This window comes from Lepidochelys kempii, chromosome 20 (assembly GCF_965140285.1).
Source record: "Lepidochelys kempii isolate rLepKem1 chromosome 20, rLepKem1.hap1, whole genome shotgun sequence".
Taxonomy (NCBI): Eukaryota; Metazoa; Chordata; order Testudines; family Cheloniidae; genus Lepidochelys; species Lepidochelys kempii.
This window is the reverse complement of record NC_136399.1, coordinates 6,661,360-6,686,167: the sequence shown is the minus strand read 5'-3', so window position 1 is coordinate 6,686,167 and position 24,808 is coordinate 6,661,360. Positions and strand designations below refer to the sequence as shown.

Sequence of the window (24,808 nt, the reverse complement as noted above, 5' to 3'; positions counted from 1 at the left end):
GGCATGGGAATTCTAGTCATATCAAATCAGTATCAGGAACTGGTGAGGGAACACAGCTGTTTGTGCTAATCTTATTAAAAACCCAGTTTGGCAATTCTCCAATTTATCACTAAAGCATGATTGAGAGGTACGTGACAATGATAGTCTTGTAAAAAAAAATTAATTGATTGCAAACATACGTGAAAGATTTGGGCCAGAATCTCTCCTCCTGTTTTGGCCACTTTTCACCACTTAGCTGGCAGAATCTGCACCTAACTGAATATCCCTCTCACTTGGCTGGGCTTCTTCCCTGCTTCAAAATATACACTGCCACGCTCAGCCTTCTGCAAGGAGATTGTTTTTCTCTTTGTTTGCTAGCTTCTGTTAAGAAAATCAGTCTTTTAAGTCAGTCCTTACTTTCAGTTTTCAGCTCTGCAGCAGCTTCCCAGTTGGGCTTCTTCTCTGGGGCAGCAGTCCCAGGGCTGTCTCTCTGACCACCTGACCCCCCTTGCTCCAGGGACCCCCCACAGGAGTTAGCACCATTCAGCTGTGATTTTCCCTCCCCAGGCATAGCGTGTCTCCATCAATCCCTCCTCCACTTGCCCACTCATCACCCTTTATATGGCCCAGGTGTAGTCCAGTCCTGGATCAGACTCAGCAGCTCTGGGCCAGGGGAGTTGGGCCTAGTCAATCCACAGGGACCAGTTACCCTGTGACAATCCCCCAAATAGGAAGCTCTTAGCTGGGGTAAAATGGCATATCTGACTTTGAACAAACTGCCCCTGCCCTAGCCTGATGTAGGGGAGATCTTTTGAGGGGGATGTCAAGAATGGGAGGGGACCTGTTCAGTGTGGGGTCAAACAAGTGCTCTGCCAGTTTTCAACCGACCTCTGCGGAACCACAGTCAACCGGTATAAGTGAGAGCAGCCCCAAGGCTGTTCTAACTTAGCATGGCCTGGAGCAGCTTGAGATACAGGAAGCTGTAACCAGCATTCTCACTGGCCTGTCCTCCATGCCAAGCTGACCTCATCACCGGAGAAAATCTTGGCTTTTATGACTCTGATTCTGAGTTGTGCCCCATGTAGAGTGAGGAGGAAGGGGTAAAGATGGCCGTAAGCCACCTTTGTGGCTCTCATTCTGGGGAAGCTCAGGAGGCAGTTCTGGTTATCTTGTCCCTGTGCTGAGGGATCGTCATATCAACTCTAACAGCTCACATGTTTAAAGTTCAGCGTACTCTAAAGGGCTTTGCCCTGTGCATTCAGCATCTTGTCGGATTGAGCCCTATAACTAGTCACTTATTTTTAATTCAAGGAATGTGACTGGTCAGCCTGTGTCACATGGTGTCATCTCTCCTCCCTGATTGGCTGACTGAAGTTTTTTAAACAGAAGCATAACAAATTTGCAACGAGTGTTGTTGTCGCTGTGTTGGTCCCAGGATATTAAGGAGACAAGGAGGGTGAGGTAATATCTTTTATTGGCAGAGCTGAAGAAATGCTCTGTGTATGCTCGAAAGCTTGTCTCTCTCACCAGCAGAAGATATTACCTCACCCGCCTTGTTTCTCTGAATTTTCAACTAATGATTAATACGGTTTCTGGTCCAAATATCTGGATGAACGATCATTTGTAAATCACGGTTCGTGGATGGTCAGCCTGAGTCACATAGTGTTGTTACAGTTGCAGCTAGCTGATTGGATAACTGAATATTTTTAAACAGGAGTTTAACAAACAACTGTTTCTGCTCTGCGTATTTGGTGGAATGACCATGCACGCTGAAATTTCTGATTTCTTGACATTTCAATGAATATGTTACAATTGTTCAAACACCCTTACAAACAGCAAAAAACGTGACCAACCCCATCAGAAAATACCAATCCAGAGCTGGCTGAAAATTTTAGATAGAAACATTTTTTAAATGAAAAAAAATGGCTTTTCAAACTAATCACAAATTTTGTGTGAAAATGTGGGCAACAGTTTTTGTTTTATTTCTTAATTTTTTTTTTGTTTGTTTGGTTTGTTCCATCAAAAAAACGGAAAGATTTGAAACGAAACAAAAGTTGCCTTGAATTTTCCAATTTTTTCATTTTCTTCCAACGTCATTTTTTTTAAAAAGCAAAAACTATAAAACTTGGAACGAAACACTTTTTTTCATTTTGTTTCAAAAGTCGTTGGCTTGCTTCTTTTCGTTAAAAATCCTTGAAAGAATAATGAAAATTTTCAAATGAAACCATTTTCCCTTTCTTTCAACATTTATATGGAAAATACTTACAACCAATTGTCCCCAAACCATTTTTGTTTTCATAATTGACCAGCGCTACCTGCTTCCGTTTCTTAAAGAATTCCAGGAAGGAAATGTGGGTACCCGGATAAATTCTCTTGATGGTTTTTTTTTTAATTATTTGCCTTTGAGGTATAATGTTCACATACTTTTAGCATACACTCCCAATTAAACAGGGAGTGACATATACCCTTGAGGATCAGTTTCATGTCAGCAGTGTGGGTGTTCTGAGCTTAATTAAACCATTTTAAATGGCAGTAAAGGTGGTAATTATGTATGTTGACGCTGGATCACCATTTAGTCACCCTTGTGTGAAGTTGTTCGCCACTGAGCTGTTGGCTGCAAAAGAAAAGTTGAACGAGTGTTGGAGCTTGCGAACTTGGCTATTGTTGCTGTTATCTTTCATAAATACTCCCTTGCTTGCCTGTTGAGGATGTTGACGGGAGAATTATTATTTGACGAGTGTTTTGAACATGTAAGGCACTATATGATTTATTAATTATGATTATTATTACAACATGCTTTTCTGTAGCACCCATTACCATAGTTTCAGAGGAACAGCCGTGTTAGTCTGTATTCGCAAAAAGAAAAGGAGTACTTGTGGTATCCACTCTCAAAGTTATCATAACTAGGACCTGATTGTGCAAGGTGCTGTACAAACACAGAACAACAAAACCGGGCTGTTTACCGCATACAGGGCCTGGAAGGGTTAAAATGGCTGAGTGGGCCAAAAAACTGTCCAGGCTACATCTGGAGAAGTGGACAGGGAGCAGAGATTTAAGTAGACCAGGCTCAGCTGGGCAGGAAGCTGGCAACAGAAAGGACTGCAGGGAGGTAGTCTGCAGTCACTCGCTGGGAGGAGCGAGGTGTGTTAAATCTAGAAAGGGTAGTGCACAGTTACTCCCTGGGAAAAGGGAGTTAGGAGGCTGGCAAACCCAGAGAGGGCAGAAGCCAGGAAGGTAGGAGCTGGATCAGGGGTAAAGCAGCCAGGAAGAGGATTGTAGACTTTGGATGCTGACCAGAGGGCCCCTGAACTGGAACCCAAAGTGGGTGGTCCCAGGTTCCCCAACCAGCCACTGGGGATGTGGCACCGACCAGGCAGAGGACAGTGGACTCCCTGATTTGTTCCAGAAAGAAATTTGTTGCATACCCCGGAACGGGGAACCATGTAGTGACCTGGCCGGAGAGCCAAGTCACGAAAAGGAGGCTATGGTTCCTGGATTGAGAGGAATCTGCAGGATGAAAGGACGGGGGGGAGACACTGCCAGAGGAGGGTGCAGTCACTGGCCAGTGCTAATCCTCTGAGCAACCAGGAGAAGGCGCCTCCTGTGGTGAGTGGACCCCGTGACAGGTCCCAATCCCAAAGAATTTACAAAAATAAGAATAATTAGATTAAATTCTCTTCCCAGTACTGCCAAAAGAGAGGCATCTGGTTCCCTGTTTGAACACTCCGAGGGTCCAAGATGTTTGGATCCAGGGTTTTGGTTCTGGGCCACTTCAAAAGACCGCACATAAGGTTTCACCCAGCTCTAATCCCCACAGCCCTGCTTAGCAAAATGTCACTTTAACCTGAATGAATTTCCACCGAAGATTGACAGCCCCAAACACGCTGTCTGGCCTATCAGATGCTCCCCTTTGAGCCTTCAAATTGCCGGTGGGGTGGGCAGAGTGTCAGCTCATTCCATTGAGTTGTTTGCACAGTGCGTATGATCCAAAAAAAGACCTTAATTGCCTCGGTAAAACCAGTTGGTCATTTCCTGTCACTTCAGAGAGCACGTCTGCCACCCCTAAAGGCATCGATTTAATTAATATCAGCCTCCCCTCGCTAGTTCCCACCCCACACAGGACAGGTGTCAGGAGCCAGAAGAGAAAGAACTTGGCTGAGTGCTATAATTGAGGACTGTAACAGCTCACATCCTGACAGGTTTCAGAGTAGCAGCCGTGTTAGTCTGTATTCGCAAAAAGAACAGGAGGACTTGTGGCACCTTCGAGACTAACCAATTTATTTGAGCAAAAGCTTTCACGAGCTACATCCGATGAAGTGAGCTGTAGCTCACGAAAGCTTAGGCTCAAATAAATTGGTTAGTCTCGAAGGTGCCACAAGAACTCACATCCTGTAACACACAACCACAAGTGGGTTACAGAGACCCGCTACCAAAGGCAAAGTATTTAGCAGCAACAGCACTGTGCCTCTTGCTGCAACAGCCTTTCTCCGAAAATATCTTGCCCTTCTCTTCTAAACGCTGAATAAACACTTCAGCCAGAATTGCTGGTTCAGAATTCTCTTGCATTCTTCCCTATTATATATAGCTTATAGGTGTGTGTGTGTGGTGGTAAAAGAAGATTGCAGACCTGTGTTATTATAGTGATTGTCTCATAAATGTCCTGCAGTGTCTGTGACGCCTCTAAAGTATCCGTCAGTGACTTTTCAATTTGCCGGGCTATTAATTTCCCTTCCTTCCTGGGGTGTATTGAAAATGGCTTTAAAATTACAAGCTGTCCCTTTAAATGCTAAAGGGTTTTCTGGTCCTGCTTGCAGGCTAGGGGGCTCTGAGGGAAGCCTGCAATCTGGGTCCTCAGCAGTCAGCCTGCAAAAGAACAAGTCTGGAGCAAGGTGGGTGGAGTTGTGCCCTAGGCAAGCAGCTTGCTGTGTGTCTTTCTCTGCATTTTGTTGCTAGGTGCTAGATTTCGACCAGCCCTAATCAGAGCAGCATGAGACTTAGTGTCCCTATTTTACAGCTAGGGAAGCTGAGCAGCAGAGAAGGAAAGTGACTTTCCCGGGTACATTGATACCTCCCCCACCCCAGTTTACTACCGTTCTCACACTGTGACTCTGGCCACCGGGGCTTCTCATCCAATGAGTACGCTCATTCAAATGAGTGCAAGCAAACATGGAGGACAGGGCTATGGCCCTCCTTATTCAGGGCAGACCGTAAAGTCGATCACCAAGGGAATCGTTGTCAGGACCTGGGCCAGAACCTAGGTTGCTTGTGTTCAAGCGCCAGGCCCAACCCACTGGACGATTAACACAGACCGTCTAAGCCTGCTCGTTCATGTGCTGTAATCTGTCCTAAACTGCGTTGAACTCAGTGAGTATTGTGTCTTTATCCGCAGGCACGGTGCCTGCAGGCTGCAAACAGCTTCCAAATTTCTACTGCCGATCCTGGAATTCCAAGGGAATCTTATCCCCAATTAAGCCCCAGGCCCGGTACATATGAAAAGTTCACAGGCGTTACCTGCTTCTTCAACTTCTCAATTTCAGCTCGCGGGCTCTGGAAACACCTGATTAGCTGTTGGTTCTCTCGTTTGGTGTTGTGTAGGCTGTCCCCATTCCTTCTGCTGTGTTCTGCAGCACTTCATACTGATTGTCACAAACAACCACCGATTGTCACAAACAACCACCAATTGTCACAATCACCAATGGTGGCAAGTATGGCACACAGGGCTTGATATACTTGACGAGGATGTCAAAATGCATACTGACGTTGCTGAGGTGCAAAGAAGGATTGGTCAACCTGGGGATGGTTAAATCTTCCCCGAACAAGGGCAAGGTGTGGACCCGCACCCCCCCTCCAAAAACCACACACACAAACTCAATCTCCTGCTGGTAATAGCTTATCCAAAGTGACCACTCTCCCTACAATGTGCATGATAATCAAGGTGGGCCATTTCAAGCCATTTCCAGCATAGATCCAGGTCAGGTGAGAAAACCTGGATCTATGCTGGAAATGGCCCACCTTGATTATCATGCACATTGTAGGGAGAGTGGTCACTTTGGATAAGCTATTACCAGCAGGAGATTGAGTTTGTGTGTGTGGTTTTTGGAGGAGGGTGAGGGGGTGAGAGAACCTGGATTTGTGCAGGAAATGGCCCACCTTGATTATCATACACATTGTGAAGAGAGTGGTCACTTTGGATGGGCTATTACCAGCAGTGGGGGGGGGGGGGCGGAGGGTGAGAAAACCTGGATTTGTGCTGGAAATGGCCCAACTCAATGATCACTTTAGATAAGCTATTACCAGCAAGAGAGTGAGTTTGTATGGGGGTGGGGGGGTGAGAAAACCTGGATTTGTGCTGGAAATGGCTCACCTTGATTATCATGCACATTGTAGGGAGAGTGGTCACTTTTGATAAGCTATTACCAGCAGGAGAGTGAGTTTGTGTGTGTGTTTTTTTGGAGGGGGGTGAGGGAGTGATAGAACCTGGATTTGTGCTGGAAATGACCCACCTTGATTATCATACACATTGTGAAGAGAGTGGTCACTTTGGATGGGCTATTACCAGCAGGAGAGTGAGTTTGTGGGGGGGGGGGGAAGCGGAGGGTGAGAAAACCTGGATTTGTGCTGGAAATGGCCCAACTTGATGATCACTTTAGATAAGCTATTACCAGCAGGACAGTCGGGTGGGAGGGGGTATTGTCTCATGGTCTCTGTGTGTATATAATGTCTACTGCAGTTTCCACAGTATGCATCCGATGAAGTGAGCTGTAGCTCACGAAAGCTCATGCTCAAATAAATTGGTTAGTCTCTAAGGTGCCACAAGTCCTCCTTTTCTTTTTGCTTTTTTTCAAAAGTTAAACTTTTCAGGACATAACTTCCTTTCCTTTGATGAAATCAGAAAACATGTTTTCATTTTCACCTATTATACGAAAAAGGGAGGGAAGGACTGGGGGTAGGAAATAAAGGAGGAATCTCCTGCAAAAATTGAGGGGGGAAATGAAAAATCAGCCTTTTCAAATAACTTCAAAATAGAATCAATTTTGAAATCTTGCAAAATTTTTAACAAAATTTCCTCTCATTTGTTTGACTAGCCCTAGTAATTCCACAGAATTTCAGCATTTCTGAGCAAGGCTACTTCAGTAAGCACTTTTAACTGCGAACCCAAGGATGAAATCCTGGCCCCATTCAAATCAATAGCAAAAGTCCCATTTACTTCATTAGGACCAGAATTTCACCCAATGTCTGTGAAGGGCTATAGTGTGCCAAGAATTCTTGAGGCCACTTGTGACAAGACAGGGAATAGAACTGACACCCTCCCAACCGCAGCATTGAGTTAAGTCCATTCTCCTGTGGCTAAAATGATCAAACATGGTTGCTTATAGTTGGGCATCTAAACCCATATTTAGACTCTAAATATTTGGGCTGATTTTCAAATGTGAGGAGCACCCATAACCGCTTTAGACTTCATTAGAAGTTCGGGTACTCAGCAGCTCTGAAAACCTAGCAGCCTAAATGTCACCTTAGGTGTCGTGGCATTTGGTTCAAAGGTTAGAAATGAGGTCTCTGAGATCTGTATGGAGTCCGGACTCTCTGGCACAAATGTTTGCAGAAGGAAAAAAATTCATCTTCATTTTCAAACAGCTCTAGCCGTCATCCAAAAGAAACGCAACCCTAGTATCTAATAAAATCAACCCCCTTTAGAAGGGACCCACATCACCAATTACCGACTGCTCAAGGGAAACGGAAGACTACTTACCTGCTTAAATATATATCTCAGGAAGTTGATTTCATCAGTCAGAGCTTGCACCCTTGTTTCCAACTCTACTTTAGCCATGTAGCACAATCCACATCCTGAAGGAAAGATCAGAGATACAGTGAATTGTTTAATCTCCCATTGGGTATCGTTGAGTATGGCAGAAATAGCACCCTGTGTTCCCTGTCAAGAAACAGCTGTTCTGCTGTTGGGGCTTCCAATGTAGAGCTCAGAAAGGTGTGGGGAAAACAGGACATTATTTTAATATCCATTGCAATAAAACCAAGGGGGACATGGCATAAAGTCATTCATTTGCACCACTATAAAGGTTAGAATGTTCTTTCTTTCTTTCTTTCTTTCTTTCTTTCTTTCTTTCTTTCTTTCTTTCTTTCTTTCTTTCTTTCTTTCTTTCCTCTACTGCTCTCCCTTTACCAAATATCCCTTTGGCAACTTTCAGGGACAGTAAGTTCAGAAGCTGAAAACGGGACTTTAAAGCACAAACATGTGGTAATTTTGGTGAGGCACTCAGATGCCACAGCGATGAGCATCACAGAAATACCTGTATAGATTGAGAGGTGGACATATATTTTTGGGGGCATTTTCTGGGGAGACTGCATGAGAGCACCAGAGGTAGTCCTGGGTGCAGCGTTGATTGCACACCAGGGGAAAGGTCTCTGTGCCGTCTGCATGAGGCACTCCAATAAAAGATCATGAAGGGGAAAGGCAAGCGGTGGGCTCGGGAAGAAACCACTGGATCTTTGCTTATGTGAGTCCAGCTGCTTCAGCAACCTGTGCAACTGATAAAGAGCAGGTTCCACACTGGCCTAACTGAGCCATGGACGGGGAAGAGACTTAATTAGGGGAAAGCTGCAAATGAGCACAGGAAGGGGTTCAAACCGCTGATGGGGGAGGAGAGGAAGGGAATGAACAAATAATGAATGAAAAACAAATCTAGGATGAGTTTTTTAAAAGGGAATAGAAAATAGTGATCATTAAAGCTGATCCAAATATACCAGTTAGGTTTTTGTTTGCAGGGTTGGTCCCAGGATATGAGAGACACAAGGTGCATAAGGTATTATCTTTTATTCGACCAACTTCTTTTGGCAAAAGAGACACGCTTTTGAGCATACATGGAGCTCTTCTTCAGGTCTTAAGAGCTCTGTGTAAGCTCGAAAGCGTGTCTCTTTCACCAACAAAGGTTGGTTCAATAAAAGATAATACCTCACCTAACTTGTCTAATTATTTTTGCATGACATTTTTTAAAACTTTAGGTATTTTTCCAAATTTCCTGCAAAAACTCTTGTTTTTTGACCAAAAACAAAAATTGTCATTGTTCAGAAACTGTATTCTGTAAAGCAAACAAACAAAAAAATCAGTTTTCGAAAAACAAATCTGAAACTTTTGGACAAAACCAGAATTTTTACCAACATTTTTTCAGTTTTCAGGTTTCATCAAAAAAAGTTTCAGAAATAATAATTGTAATAATAATTCCACCAGATCTACTGATAATGCAAACAACAAGGTAAGTCATATCATGGTAGATATAAGCAATGGACTAATGACAATGATAAGTCCAGCACTTAAGGGTTAAAAGAGAGGATTTTTTTTTAAATAAAAAAGGAAAATCAGAGTAAATATAACAATAAAAGGTGAAATGATTCTTTCTTCTTTTCCAATTTCTTTTGTCTGCATTTAGATGGTCAGATCTTTGAAACCCAGGTCTGTCTTGTTTTACGTCTGTAAAGCACCTTGCTTTGAGGCACAATGCATACAACGTAACTCACAGTGATGGTGACGTTAATTAATAGCATCTCTAATTCCAGCCGTTATGAAGAATCCTCCCAACTATGTGTCATTGCAGTCAAATTAGTTTTGACGCAATGGGATTCCCCTCAGTGGCATACCTATGAGTCACCGGGCCAAACTGACTGGAGTTATACCAGTACATTCCCGACTGTATATGTAATATCATTTATCTTTCCTAGGAGCATTTCCTGGTAACTAGCCAAGACTATCATCTGACGTCTTTGCATTCCTAGGATATTAGTCCTGGGTGCCAGTATAACAGCCTAGCTAGATATGTATATGTTGCTACCAGAAGCGGTTAGAAAATAGGATTTTAGACTCGCAAAAAACTGAATTTAAAAAAAAAAATCATCCCAAATTGGGGTGAACAGACAAAATTTTGAAACCATTTTGTGAAACAAAATTATGAAAAAGATTTCTTTTGGGTCAAGCGAAGTGTTTTGTCCTTTGAAATTTGAATATAAACTAAATGTAAGGGAACTGTTGGCGCCTTCCTAAAACTCAGTGGGGGTGTTTTGGTTGGCTAGCTCCCAGGCCCAAAAGAAAGGGGAAGGGTCAATGGGAAATCAGCACCCTGAGACTGACAGTCCCCAGGAACAATGGGGAGAGGACTATGCTCCAGGTCAGCCTGAATGACAGGGCGGGCAAGCTAAGTGAGGGAGTCAGGAGGCCAGGGGGTCCCGTCCTCTGTGTGAGCCAGAGTTACCTGGGTCAGACAGGGTGGGACCGAGCTAAGGAGAGAGCAGGGGCCCGAGCTAAGCTGGGAGCAGAGCCGAGCCAGCCAGAGGGGGCAGAGAAGCAGCCCAGGAAGCAGGGCAGTGCTGGGAGCAGAGTCACAGAAGCAGCCCAGGGAGCAGACCTGTGCTGGGAGCAGAGCTGCAGCCCCAGAGCCAGGGGGGCCAGAGAAGCAGCCCAGGGGGCTGGAGGCAGAGCAGCAGCAGCAGCCGTGCTGGGGCAGAGTGGAGCTGGAGCTGGGGCTGGAGCAGACCGGAGCCGGGTGCGGTGAGCAGCTGGGAAGAGCGAGGGGGACCCTGGGCAACGGGCCCAGTGCAGGGAGACGCCCCCAGCCAAGGGGCCTTGCAGGCCAGATGTGGAGGGGGATTGTAGCCCCGACGGGGTGGGGGCAACACTGGGAAGAAGGGTCCTGCCACCTACAGCCTGATAGCATGTGGCCATCGCCAGAGCAAGTGTCTGACCCGCAGCATCCCTACAGCTCAGCCGGGGCCTGGGCAGGGGCTGGGACTTGTGAGGAACAGACTGAACTGCCCTGATGTTCCAGAGACGCTGGGTGTGAGGTCCCCGTGCCACAGAGCAGGGTGACGGGTTTTCCTTTCACCTTTCCCATTTTTTCCTTATTTTTTTTAATTGGTTGCTGTTTAATAAATTGTATTTGCTTTGAACTGTGTGTGATGATCAGTGGGTCAGGGAAGCGTCCAGAGCAGTGAGAGCCCCCCAGAGCGGGGACACCCCATCCCCTGCCCTACGTGACCACGACAGGGTTGCGGGTCGAGCCTCCCAGGTTACGAGGACTCAGCCACACAGGAGAGTGGAAGGGGAGCCCTCGAGGTCAGGCAGGCCTCTGAGTAAAGGGAGTGGAAGCGAGGACTCAGATCCTTTCACCAGCCCATTTCACCGGGGTCATGTATCAGCTAGGAAAGTTCCCCACAATAGTGGAGCATTCCCCCGCTTACATAAAGTACATTTTGAAACAAAATTTGAAACAAAAAACAAGTACATTTTGTTTTGACATGAAAAATCGTAACTCTTAGGTCTGAGAATGTCAAAAGCCCCTTTTTGACATTTTCAGAATGTTTTATTTTTCCCCATTATTTCTTCCTAAACAAAAGCAATATGAGCAAAGATTGCTTTAAAGCATCTTTGTGCTCCCTCTCAATTTATCAAGGATTGTGGTGGATTCACCAACCACTGGCAAATTTTAAAGCAAGAACGGATGGTTTTTTTTATAAAAGTTGTGCTGTAATTCAAAGAGGAATTAATTTAGGGAAGTTCTAGGGCCTGTATTACCGGAGGAGGTCAGAGTAGATAATCACACAGAGGTCCCTCCTGGCCTTATAAATTATCAATCTATGAGTCCCCAACACTAATCCGGTGGCTTGACAGGGACCAAATCAGTACAAGTTAGAGAAGCCCTCGGGCTGCTCTATTTTGCATCCAGCTGCCTAAGGCCTCAAAGGACTGATCCAGCAGTTGGGGGTTACTGGGGAGTAGAGACACTTTTGCCAACACCCATAATGCCAGGAACAAGGAAGGTTGGGGTGTAGAGGCGCTTCGGCAGCTCTATGCCACATGGGGATTCCCCTCGGCAGGAGAACTCTTTACTAGCTGGTTACACTAGCATGGTGGTGGATTTGCACTGCTAGGCTACGCCCACACAGCAGCTGGGAGGGGCGATTCCCAGCTCGGGTAGCTGTACCCACGCTAGCTTTGCCTGAGTTAGCACCTAAAAATAGCAGTATGGCTGCGCCAACTCAGGTTAATTGCCTGAGTACAATCCTGGCTGAGCCCCAGGGCACGTCCTCGAATGACTAGCCCGAGCTGCTGCCCTTGCTGCCACCACCACACTCCTTTTTCTAGGTGCTAACTCGGTTGGAGCTAGTGCGCGTCGAGCTACCAAAGCGTCTGCCGGTGCCTGTGTAGCCATACGCTGGGAGAGACTGCGCAGTTGCTGTGATGGGGTTCAAGCTCTGGTCCTTTCTATGTCCGAGGGAGACGTTCGTTAACTACGTTTTGCTTCTTGGGATGTTGCAGTTCAAACGATCTTTGTAAAATACAAGAAGGTTCCAACCAGGGCCAGTCAGGATTTTTTTTTTATTTTGACAGCTAATGTGGGTTCTTCAGCACTGAAATTTTCCACGGAAACAATTTTTATTTTTGCCAAAATATTTCAGTTTTCCATTATAAAAATCGAACTGAAACACTTTGTTGCAGGTCGGTTTGGGCCTAATCAAAATGTTTCACTTTGTCAAACTGAAAAAAAAAAAATTGTTTCAATTCAGTTTGACATTACCTTGAGCTACTGCTGTGCCTCGTGGGAGCTGCAGTTTGGATGCTTTATGCCCCCATCTTTCTCTCAGAGCCAGGCTTACTGACTGGACTACATCTCCCATGATGCACTCTACCGTTGGGGTGATTCTGTGCTCAAAAACTTCCATTCATTATAGCCCTTCACCAGTGACATTTACCAACCTACCCATCCTGCTGAGAGGTAGGCTGTCAGAAGCTCTGATTGATCCCCCGCAACCTGATGCCCTCAGACCACTGGACGAGTCCTCAGGCTACCAGGCTCTATGTCAGCTCAAGTGGGACACACAATAATATCAAACTGAGGCAAAACAAACCATCTCAATTTGGGAATCTCAAAACAAAACGTTATGAATCCAAAATTTTAAGAATTTCCCATTCTGCCAGAAAAATTTGATTTTTCAGCTTTTGGCACCAATGCAAGACTAAAATAAATTTTGAAATATCAGAATTTCCCACTGGATGAAAATTCCAATGTTCAACCAGTTCAAGTTACAACTAATCTGGGCTTTCTTTGGAAATTTGCCTATTTACTGCCCTTCGGAGCCCATAGAGGTTTAAGGCCAGAAGGGACCTCTTCTAATCTCCTGCATGACACAGGCCATAGGATTCCTGCATCATTCCCATAACTTCTGGCTGAGCTAGAGGGTACATTTTAGAAAGACTCCAAGTCTTGGTGTCCATGTGATGGCACATCCACCTCTTCCCAAGCTGTTCCATTGGTTAATTACCTTCTCTGTTAAAAACCTGCACTCAAGTTCCCATGCATCCAGCTTCAGTTTCCAGTCATCAGATGTTGTTATACAGTTATTCCAGTCGTCAGATGTTTGGGGGGAGGGATAGCTCAGTGGTTTGAGCATTGGCCTGCTAAACCCAGGGTTGTGAGTTCAATCCTTGAGGGGGCCATTTAGGGATCTGGGGCAAAAATTGGGGATTGGTCCTGCTTTGAGCAGGGGGTTGGACTAGATGACCTCCCGAGGTCCCTTCCAACCCTGATATTCGATTCTATACCTTTGCTAGACCAAGCTCCCACCTTACACAACGTGCTGGTGATCATTGTTCCACTGACACTTCCCTTTCTCTGCTCAAAGGACCACATGTCTCAGATTCAGTAGCATGTGGGTCTTGTCTGCTGTGACCACAGTAATGTAGAGACCGGGGTTTTCTTCACTACTTCATAACATGAAGTGTGACTCCCTTGATTTCAGTAGAGTCACACTGGCATAATACTAGCATAACGGAGAACCAGGCCTAGTTATTATTATTTCTTTCCAACTCCACAGTGACCTCCAAAAAAAACAAACAAAAAAACCAACCTTGCAGCAGATTCAAACTGCCCTGCCTCTAGGACAGTGGTTCCCAAACTTGTTCCATGGCTTGTGCAGGGAAAGCCCCTGGCGGGCTGGGCCAGTTTGTTTACCTGCCGCGTCCGCAGGTTGGGCCGATCGCGGCTCCTACTGGCCGCGGTTCACTGCTCCAGGCCAATGGGAGCTGCTGGAAGCGGCAGCCAGCACGTCGGCCCACCAGGGGCTTTCCCAGCACAATCAGCGGAACAAGTTTGGGAACCACTGCTCTAGGACGTGAACTCTATGTCAATAATCTTAACAACATTTCAGAACACACAGGGCCAGACTATAAGCTGGCCTAGGTCCGTGGACTTCAACAGACCTTCATTGATTTGCATTAGCTGAGAGTTTTGCCCAGAGTATCGTTGTATGTCTGTTTTTTAACCAGAAGAACAGCTCTTGCTTTTCATTCAGGATCCTGACCACAGACCTATTCAATCTTGTATAATAATAACGACACATAGACATGATCTGACTTGTCTGCAGTTTATTGCAAATGGTCACGCCCCAAGAAAATGGAACGCCCCATGAGTAGGAAAGGCAGGTAAATGGTGACAGTACAGCATATTCTACATCACAGAATGTTTTGCAGTGAATAGTTTGCTCTGTTGTCTTTACAATAAAGGCACAAATACATCCGGTGGAATCAGGTGCAACTAAAGGAGGATGGGGGATGAGTGGAATTGGTACCCACTTGTTTATGGTGAATGTTGGTTAGAGCCTGTCTTTGGATTCCCAAAATAACAAACCTGCCTAATCATTCCTTAAGGGGAAGCCTGTCGTGTCTAGATAGCCACACAAACATTACTAACTCCTAAACTCAGCTGAAGATGGATTATAATTTTTCCCCACATTGACCGCAACTCAGACCTATTTGTAAAGCACGCAAACAGGAGATGCAAGGCACAGTAAATACAATAGCACCCAAGAAAAATATAGCCATTTTGGAAGAAGCGCTACGAAAAGAGAAGGAAAGTTGAGTTTTATACACATTACCCCTTGACAGCCACAACAGCCAACAATCTACAGCACACCCAGAGGGGCAGAGCTCTCCCTCCTCTAAATCAGCTCACGGCTTACTGATATCCTCAAGTGATGCATTTCTTTACAGGGTCTTATCACATTTAATCGGTGGGTGCGTTTCAATTGACATGGACGTTTGGCTTAAACCCGGCAGGTGTTGCTGCCAGGATGGCGCGTGGCTCCCTCCCTCCCTTCAGGGAAGAGGCGGTGGGGATCAGGTGGGGATTTGAGGGTGTGGGCTGTAAGGGATACAGTTCGTTTCTTTTCTGGATACCAGAGTTGGGTTAGGTGGGGTGTGCTGCTGCCATTTGAAGATAAAAAGATGCTTTTTTCTTTCTGGGGCCTGGCTCCAGTGCTCAGTACCCTCCTGAACCGGATTTGGAGGAGAAAGACGTGGTGCATCTCCGTACGACCGAGGAGGAACCGCCGCTGGAGCAGATGCCGCTGCTGCCACCGCCATAGACCCTTCCACTTCCAGAAGAGAAGCCTCCAACGCTTCTGCCGCCGAATCCGCCGCCACAGATGACCCCTCCGCTTCCGCCGCCGAGTCCACCGCCGAGTCCACCGCCACAGACGACCCCTCCGCTTCCGCCGCCGAGTCCACCGCCACCGAATCCACCGCCACAGACGACGCCTCCGCTTCCGCCGCCAAATCCACCACCACAGACGACGCCTCCGCTTCCGCCGCCAAATCCACCGCCACAGATGACGCCTCCGCTTCCGCTGCCAAATCCACCCCCGATGTCTCCTCCGCCTCCACCAATGACAGCTGCAAGAGAAGCCCAGGGTCATCCTGTCAGCATAAGGGCAGCTCACAATCCCCAGGGAAACGCAGACAACATAACATCAATGTGAAGACCACAAGCTACTTACAGACATTCACATGAGACTGGCCTCTGGCTAGCCTGTGTAGGAAAAGGGACATAGGTCATTCATCCCGGAAAGCAGGTCATGCTTCCACAGAGCCCTGCTCATTTGAGAACTTCCCATCCTTCATGCAAAGGACGTTGCTAAGTATTTATTTATTTCCCACTTATAATAGCTCCTAGCAAATCGGGAATTTGAATCCATTTGAATCATAGAATCATAGAATATCAGGGTTGGAAGGGACCTCAGGAGGTCATCTAGTCCCACCTCCTGCTCAAAGCAGGACCAATCCCCAATTAAATCATCCCAGCCAGGGCTTTGTCAAGCCTGACCTTAAAAACTTCTAAGGAAACACAAATCCCAACAGGCAATGCACCTACCTGCACTCTTCTCCTTCCAGCAGTTTCCTGTACATGGCGATCTCGATATCCAGGGCAAGTTTGACATTCAGCAGATCCTGGTACTCTTTCAATAAGTTAGCCAGATCCCCCTTGTCTTTCTGCAGGGCATGTTCAAGATCATCCAGTTTTGTCCTAGCATCCTTGAGGGCCAACTCGCCCTTCTCCTCTGCTTCGGCGATGGCAGACTGTAGCTGTGCGATCTGAAAAAGAGGAAAGGCAATGTCTAAATTCCACTCTAGACCTGCTTCGTCATTGGATTCACCAAAGCTACATGTGGCTGGAAAATAGCCTGGGGCATTACCGAAAATTTCAATTTTTCATTCCCCCACCCCACTCCAAAAAAAGTACTGCCCCAAATCCAAAGTTTTGGGGTTTCAGCCAGAACTTTTTCACTGAAAACTTGAAAATTTCCAATAAAACTGGACACTTTCTGGGGGGGCGGGGGGGGATATGACCAGTTTCCACCAGTCATCAGGGTGAGTATCCATGTTCTTGCTTTATAGCTAGGGAAGCTGAACGGCAGAGAAAGGCAGTGACTTGCCCAAGGCCCTGTCTAGGGCTCAATTGCCCCAGTTGCCATGCAAAGAATAAGGAGAACTGACACACCTCTGGCCCCTACCCTTTACTCTCCTGCTTAGATTATGACTCCGGCTACAGGGGCTCCTCATCTGATACCCCTTGCTGCAGGCAAGTGGGTGGAGGACCAGAGAGCCCAACCCACCCCGCCCCAGTAGTCATGGGCTGGAGTAGCTTCATGTGCCCACAAAGAAGAATACATTACTCCATGAAAAGGGAATGAACTAATTTACTCCTCATCCCAAAGTGAGAGGAGCGTTACATCTGGCTGAGTCACAATTCAGTCTCTGGCCAGCAAAGCTACCAACCCCAATGTATTCAGCACAGGCTATGAAATCTATTACCGGGGGAGTCCTGGGGAACACCTCAGCTAGAACACCCGGAGTCAGGCATCTCCCGATTTCCTGTTCAGTCCTCTACCCACTGCACCATTCTTGTAGCTCATTTGCACGCAGTAATCTGACCCGAGACACCAAACTAGGCTGAGTGATTCGACGCCTATGATTTTCTAATTCACTGCAGAGGTTTTACTGGGGAAGTGTTTTCAAGGCAGTGTCAACCCCGGTTTCCACCCACCAGGCTGTCTCCACATTGTGTATGCGTTAGCAGCCTAGTATGACTCAACAGCCCCCAGGAGAGCTTGGATCTCCATTCTCCACAGCACCCCCTATTACAAAGTGCTGAGAGATGGGGCCTGCCAAGGAGGCAGATGCATTCCAAGCGCATGCTGGCTCTCAAAGATCTGCAAGTTTCACCGACTTCAACCAGCATCAGTGTCTTTAATCAGCAGATGCCACGGCTGCAGGCTGCAGACAGCTTCCAGAACTCTCCTGCTGCTGCTGGAATTCCAAGGGAATATTATCCCTGAGCCAGCCCTGTGCTGATACATATAAAAAGTTCCCGAGCCATACCTGCTTCTTCACACTTTCAACTTCAGACCGTATCCTCTGGACATTCCTTGTTAGCTCTTGGATCTCTATCTTGGTGCTGCGCAAGTTGTCCCCGTGTCTTCCAGCTGTGCTCTGCAGCTCTTCATACTGATGGGCAGAAATAAAACATTGAACCACATATCGCTGATACCTACAGAACACTTGGTAATTGTTTGGCAGCTGCTGTGCTGTGTCTGCTGCCCATCATACCAGCTTACAGTGTCTCTTTTAGGAGCCTACATAGATGCAGAGCTCTTTGGGTAATACAGTATGGTTCTCTGCAGTGTGAAGGCCCCATGACCCCATTCTACATCTTTGGTCCTATTCAGAATTCAGAACAAACATGAACCATGGATCCTCTTGGGTTGTATGTAAGAAGGGAGTTCCTGCCTGGAAGCCTGTAGCTGTAAATATTTGTTTACTATGTGTAGTTCTTCCGTTGCAACTGAGCTGTATTTATGAATCAGCTGTGAGCGATATTTACCATCCACGTATCTTTAGCTGCTTGATTACTTACCCTAGACTGGTACCAAGCCTCTGCCTCAGCTCTACTTCTCTGAGCAATCTCCTCATATTGATTTCGGACTTCCTGAATGATGCCGTCCAGATCTAGAGATCTGCTGTTATCCATGGATACAACCACTGACAAGTCACGACTTATCGTCTGCAACTGAGATATTTCCTGCAAGGCACCAAAACATTAGTCATGTCTTGCATATATCTTTCATGCATGTTATTTCCCACCTCTGCCCCTTTTCCTATTCTCCAGTCTAAAGTCTACTATAGAGATCTGTTTGCTTCAATTTAGGACAAACATCGTCTGTCATAGAATAAACACAGCTGAGGAGGAGGAGGTCTTACAGAAATGAGGGTGTTGCAAAAAGGTCCTTGGTTTGTTTCTAAAGTCACAGCAATTATGAGAGCTGATCAAAATTCTTAAAGGAAAACCATTTTTTTGTCAAAAAAAAACCCCAAAAAAACCCCAGCCTTGTCTCAAAAAGAAAACTTTTTGTGACTACATTTCATTGTTCAGTTGAAACTGGAAAATTAAATATTTTGCCTTTTTTCCCCATTATACAAAAACAGAAAGGAAGGGGTGGGGATAATGTGGCATATTCTACGAAAAGAGATGTAAAAAATGAGAAATCAGCTCTTTTTCAATAACTCCCAAACAGAAGCATTTTGGAAATTTGTTAACAAAATTTCCCCCTGTTTCTCCACCAACCCTGGTAATTAGATGGCATGTCCTCATTTCTGAACTACATGTGTACTCGGCTACTTATTTTAGAAAGCACTTGTAGGGTTGAAGCCAATGGGTGAAAACTTGACCTAATTAAACTCAATGGCAAAAGTCCCATTGATTCATTAGGGCCAGGGTTTAACCCAATGTCTGTGAAGTGCTATACAATAAGTGCCAAGAATTCCTGAGGCCCTTCAATGCAAAGCAGAGACTAGACCTGGTCCCCAGCCTTGAGTTCAGTCCATTTGTCTGTGGATACAATGATCAAACACGGTTGCTTAAAGTTAGGCCTCTAGATCCATATTTATGCTCCAAATAAATGAGCTGATTTTCAAAAGCGAGGAGCCCTTATTGACTTCAGCAGAAGCTGTGGGTGCTTAGCAGCTCTGAAAATCTGGCATCCTAAAGGTGAGTTCAGGTGCCTGGCATTTGCTTCCAGGTTAGAAATGAGTCAGTCTGTATCTGTATGGAGTCAGACTTTCTGGCGCAAATGTTTGCAGAAGGATAAAAATCTTCGTCAGTTTCAAACAGTTCTAGCCATCACCCAAAAGAAACCCAACCCTCGTATCTAATCAAAGTCAAGCCTCTTTGGAAAAGACCGACATCACCCAATTACCGGCTGCTCAAGGGAAATGGAAGGCTCCTTACCTGTTCAAATACAAATCTCAGGAAGTTGATTTCATCAGTCAGACTTTGCACCCTTGTTTCCAACTCTACTTTAACCATGTAGGCATTATCCACATCCTGAAGGAAAGATGAGAGATACCGTGAATTGTTTAATCTTCCATTGGGTATGGTTGAGCATGGCAGAAATAGTATCCTCTGTTCCCTATCAAGAAACAGCTGTGCTGATGTTGGACCTTCCAATGTAGCACTCAGCAAGGTGTGGAGAAAACAGGACCTTCGGGATTAGTTATTTTATTACCCATTGCAATAAAACCAAGGGGACATAGCCTAAAGTCATTCCTTTGCACCACTATTAAGGTTAGACTGTCCTTTCTTTCTGTCCTCTACTGCTTTCCCTTTACCAAATATCCCTTTGGAAAATTTTGTGGACTTTAAGTGTAGAAGCTGAAAACCGGACTTGTAAGGAACAAAAATGTGTTAATTTTCATCAGGCACTCAGATAGCACTGTAATGGGCACCACAGAAATACCTGCATAGGTATTTTTCTGGGCATCTGACAAATTCAGTTACCCAATCACAAGTGGATATTGGGTTGTAACACACAGGTGGTAGCAACTTGGGTATTTTGGTGCAGGCCTGTGTCTAACTGGCATTTTTTTCCTTCTAATTATGATTTTCAATGGTTATATTTTCATTGAAGACAGAATCCCGTTGAACCCCTGGTTAAAGCTTCCCACCGCATTCTTTAGTTAGCATGGCCACTTACCTTCTTGAGCACCACGAAGTCATTCTCAGCACTTGTGCGCCTGTTGATTTCTTCTTCGTACCTGTTTCAAGTAAAGAGACAAGCTGGGTATATTTGAGTTTTGCTGCTTCAGTCACCAGTAAAGAAAGGCTAGACTCAGCTAAGGTTCAAATCAAGTCTAATATCAAATAATCTAGATATTTAAATCAGAGCACCTGTCTAACTCTCTGTTCTCATCTCCTTCTCTTCCCCATTTTACTATACCAACAGTGTGCATCTAATTGACCCTTCATGTTTTATTTCCACTAACTCCTTGCTTGCATGCAGATGGGATCCAATTCATCACTCCTACATCCTTTCCACCTTCAGATCCCTCCTCAAAACACACTTGTTCCTCGAGGTCCACAGCCCATCAGCCACCCTCTTGGCTGCTGTAACACAACTGATTTACACCAGGATAAGAAAGAATATTAGCACTCAGGGTTATTATATACCTATAAGCGGAATGGGGTTGGTTTTTTTCTTAAGTAGTGAATAAAAATGTTTCTCTGTTCTTGGGCTTTATCCTTCTTGTGATTTTCAAACCACAGATGGGAATTAGAAGTCCAATTCCCATTGACTACCCACGGCCAGGTGCCTCTCTGCCATTTGTGCCTTTGAAATTAGGCCATGTTGGGATTTTCAGCCATAATTGGTATCAAAGAGTTTATGCATGGGGAAAACTAGACCCTGCTGTTCACCACTGAAGGCACAGTAAATTGACCGATCGAGTTTGCTATAGCTGTAATATGTTTTAATTTAATTTAATGTTTTGTTTCTTACTCTGTTAATGCACTTACTTGCGCTTGTACTCCTCAACATACTGCTGCATGTTCTCCAGTTCTGACTGCAGTTGTCCCTTCTGACTTTGGAGTCCATCTAGCTTCCTCCTCAAGGCTTGGATAAAATTCTCAAACAAGGGCGCTAAGTCCTTCCTAATAATTGTTCCGCCTTGCTGTTGTATGAGTTCCCACTTGGTGGCCAGAACTTTATTTTGTTGTTCCAAGTACTGGACCTGAAACCCAAAAAGCAGATGGATTAAGTATTCCCTATAATACTTGGAAGAGCGGCACTATTCAAGGATCCTGCTGCATTGTGCAAACAGGAGAGTTCTTTCTCAGTTGAATGGTAATATCAAAGGTGGTCAAAGTCATCAAAGTTTGAAATGTTGATGAAATTTCAAGATATGGATGACATTTGGGGATTTGAAACCAAATAGCAGAAAATTTCAGTTGCATTTTCATGGCATTTTCACCCTGTTTTGCAAAAGCTCTGAGCTCATTGAAGTGTTTCAACTTTTTGAAAATTTTAGGAGAACAGATTTTTGCAAAACATTTCTGACCCTTTCCGCTCACTGCCCTCCAACCAGCACTTTTTAATATAGCTTAGGACTATTCCATCAAAACTCAGAATGGCAACCAAAAAGAATCTGAAAATAGTGAGCTCCATCACTGTAAACATTCTGGGGCAGAACTTGAGCTAGTGTAAACTGTCCTAGTTGCATTGAAGCTGAGGATCTGCCCCTATGAAAGCAAATTAGAAATCCTAGTTTTCCACTGTAAATGAGTCATTGATAATCAAATTATATTAATAAAAAGGTAGCATTTGATAGGAGGCCACGTGGAAAGAGAAATTCACAGTAGTAAGACCAGCTAGTGAATGCTAAAGATGTTGTGATGACTTGAACGTGACTTTCTGGAGCATCCTGCAGCTGAAAGCCAAAGAGTAGCTTGAGGTAGCTGAATCCATAGCAAGGCCCATGCAGGAGAAGCTTTTGATCTCTCTCTGTCTCTGGATGAGAAATTCTAGCCTATTTCTGATCACTGCTCAATTTTCCTTTCTTACCAAAACTGAGATGGAAATATAGAAACAACCCTTTCTGCCGTGCACAAAGCAGTTCAAAGTGCCCCCCTACTGCCCTGACTTCTCACCTTGTTGATTAAGGTTGCAAAGTTGTTGTTGAGGACCTTGATCTGCGCCGTCTCCTGAGTTTTCACTTGTTGGATATGGGGGTCAATCTCGATATTGATTGGTTGCAGGAGCCTTGGATCAATTTGAACGGGCTGGATGCCTCCAGGCTGCCCAGGTCTGCCAGGTCCAAAGCCAGGTCCAAAGCCGACCACTCCTCCTCCAAAGCCAGCTCTTCCTCCAAAGCCACACGGTCCTCCTCCAAAGCCGCCCACTCCTCCTCCATAGCCACCCGCTCCTGCTCCAAAGCCACACGGTCCTCCTCCATAGCCGCCCAACCCGACACCAATTCCGCCACCAAAGCCACCACTTCTACACCCAAATCCTCCACTGTAAGAGCCCCCCGCAGAAATCCTTCCACCTCCACCTAGATTATGCAAGCTCCTGCTGCCAAACCCTGCACAGCGTCCGCCACCTCCATAGCCCCTGGAGGAGGAATAGGAGGTGTAGCTACTCCTGACTCTGCCTCCTCCACCTGCACCAATGGCAGAGCATGAGCTGTAGCTCCTTCTGCTGCCTCCAGTGGACGGGGTGCACGGCTGGAGATACATGGTGGCTCCTTCTACACAGAGTAGGAGATGAAGAGGAGAAGAATCACCGTAGCTGTGGCGCAAGAAGATGAGTGCAGAGTGAAGGGAAGTGAGTCCCTCTGAATCCAGCACCGGGGATGCTCCCTTTTAGCTGCTTCGGGAGATGGGCTGGGTTTGCATGGGCGTGACAGAGGATATGATTTTATTGTGTTCTTGAGCTTGGTGTGGTTGACAGATTTTGATCTTCAATTGGCCAATGACCCTACCCAGTCACACGCCCCAGCAATGCAGAAGGGAAAAAACAAAACAAGAACAATGTCACATACGCCTCCTGGTAACTCTCGCTGACTAAGATGCCTTGCACTTTTTTAGGGTGTCTGAATTGATCTCTCTTTAAATGATGCAGTGAATCATTAATTTCCCCCTTATTCTGGATGGGTACCTTTTATCTGTAGCTTTATCTGGAACTTGCCTCGTAAAGCCCCATGGCAGGCAAACGTTTTAGGGGATGCCAAATAATAGCACAGCTTTCACAATTCCCCACACACACACCTATGATTACACCCTAAATCTGCTTTCTCCATGGAAAATTGCCTTTGGCTTCTGAGAACCGGTTGCCCAATCCAAAGCGGGAGCTGAGCATATTGCAATTGGAGGAGGCTCTGCATTGTCTCATTAAAATAAGACTTTTACAAGAGAGGATGAATTTGGGCTTTTCACCCCTGAAGCTTCCTAAAAATCGCTCGTAATGGGAGCTTCTGTTACCCGTGACCTTAATTCCTGCAGAGGTGAATCCTAGAATCTGCAATCCTAGAATTTGCTGATTATCTGGTATCATGAATAACAAGTGCAGCAACATGGATGAGAAATGCAATGATCAACAAGGAGAGCAAATCCCCTTGAAAAGTGTCAACGGACACTCAAGATACATCTACACTGAAATAAAAGCCCCAAAGAATGGCTGCAGCTGACCCAAGTCTGCTGACTTGGACTCATGGGGGCCTGGGCTGCAGGGCTAAAAATTGCTGTGTAGACACTCGGACAGGAGCCCAGGCTCTGGCACCTTCCTCCCCCCACACACCCCTTGTGACTATGCAGCAATTTTACAGCCCCTCAGCCCAAGCTCCCCAAACCCGCATCGGCTGACCCAGGCCAGCCACAAGTGTTTAATTGTTATGTAGACGTACTCAGATGCTAGGGTGATGTGTGTGGACATACAACCAGAGAGGCCTTGTTTATAAAGGTCCATGCATGCCTATGGTGCTGTCTAGATAATAAACAATACAGCTGTTGAGTATTATAAAGCAGCTGGCTAACTCATGAGCGAGAGAGAAAGACAGAGAATTATAAACATAAATAAAAGTGTCACACAAACATCATTTTAACTGGTTAAATACTATTGATCAAATATACCTGTTGACTAATTTTGCCAATTTTTTGTTCAGCAATTTATTCAATGAATTTCTTTCTGATAGTCAACCTTCACTAACAAATAACCTTCACTAACAAACAAGTCATAGGGCAGAATTTTTTAAACCACCATTGGAGTCAGGCACCTGGGCGCTTTTGAAAAACCCCACTAGGCACTTATCCTGAGGCACCTAAATACTTTTGAAAATCTGGCCTTAAGTCCCGATTTTCAGAAGTCACGGCCGCACTCAGGAGCCTCTCGCCGACTTTCACAGAGTGTGAATTAGGCTCCTAAAGGCCTAAGTCCTTCGGAACGTGGGACTCGCGGGTCAAAGTTTGGAAAATGTGACCCTTTTGAAAAGTTTAGCCCAGGTCTCCACGAGAGAGAGAGCACAGTGTGTCTCACTCCTTTGTAACAGGCTGCATCTAAACACAAAACACTGCCATCCCTGCAGTGGGGAGTGGGCCTGCTCCCCCTTTAAAGGTGCACCAAACACACAGCAAACCACAGCCAATGCACTCGCCATACAATA

General features: G+C 45.6%; 1 protein-coding gene across 1 annotated transcript; it reads right to left on the bottom strand.

The window, feature by feature from the left end:
* Nucleotides 1–15,299: 15,299 nt before the first annotated feature.
* On the bottom strand, nucleotides 15,300–22,886 carry LOC140901004 (keratin, type II cytoskeletal cochleal). Its single transcript, XM_073319134.2, has 10 exons — nucleotides 22,299–22,886; nucleotides 21,168–21,382; nucleotides 20,350–20,410; nucleotides 19,605–19,700; nucleotides 18,234–18,398; nucleotides 17,699–17,824; nucleotides 16,191–16,411; nucleotides 15,817–15,848; nucleotides 15,617–15,712; nucleotides 15,300–15,577 (listed from the first exon to the last, which is right to left on the bottom strand). Exons 1-10 carry the CDS (start codon nucleotides 22,884–22,886, stop codon nucleotides 15,300–15,302), a joined length of 1,878 nt encoding a protein of 625 aa, XP_073175235.1.
* Nucleotides 22,887–24,808: the final 1,922 nt, after the last annotated feature.

Excerpts from the sequence above, each read along its gene's own strand:
- LOC140901004 (XM_073319134.2), bottom strand. The coding sequence starts at position 22,886 with ATGTATCTCCAGCCGTGCACCCCGTCCACTGGAGGCAGCAGAAGGAGC. Across the intron at positions 20,411-21,167 it reads GTTGAGGAGTACAAGCGCAA|GTACGAAGAAGAAATCAACA; the intron begins GTAAGTGCATTA and ends TACTTGAAACAG. Across the intron at positions 16,412-17,698 it reads TTGAAAGTGTGAAGAAGCAG|ATCGCACAGCTACAGTCTGC; the intron begins GTATGGCTCGGG and ends CCTCTTTTTCAG.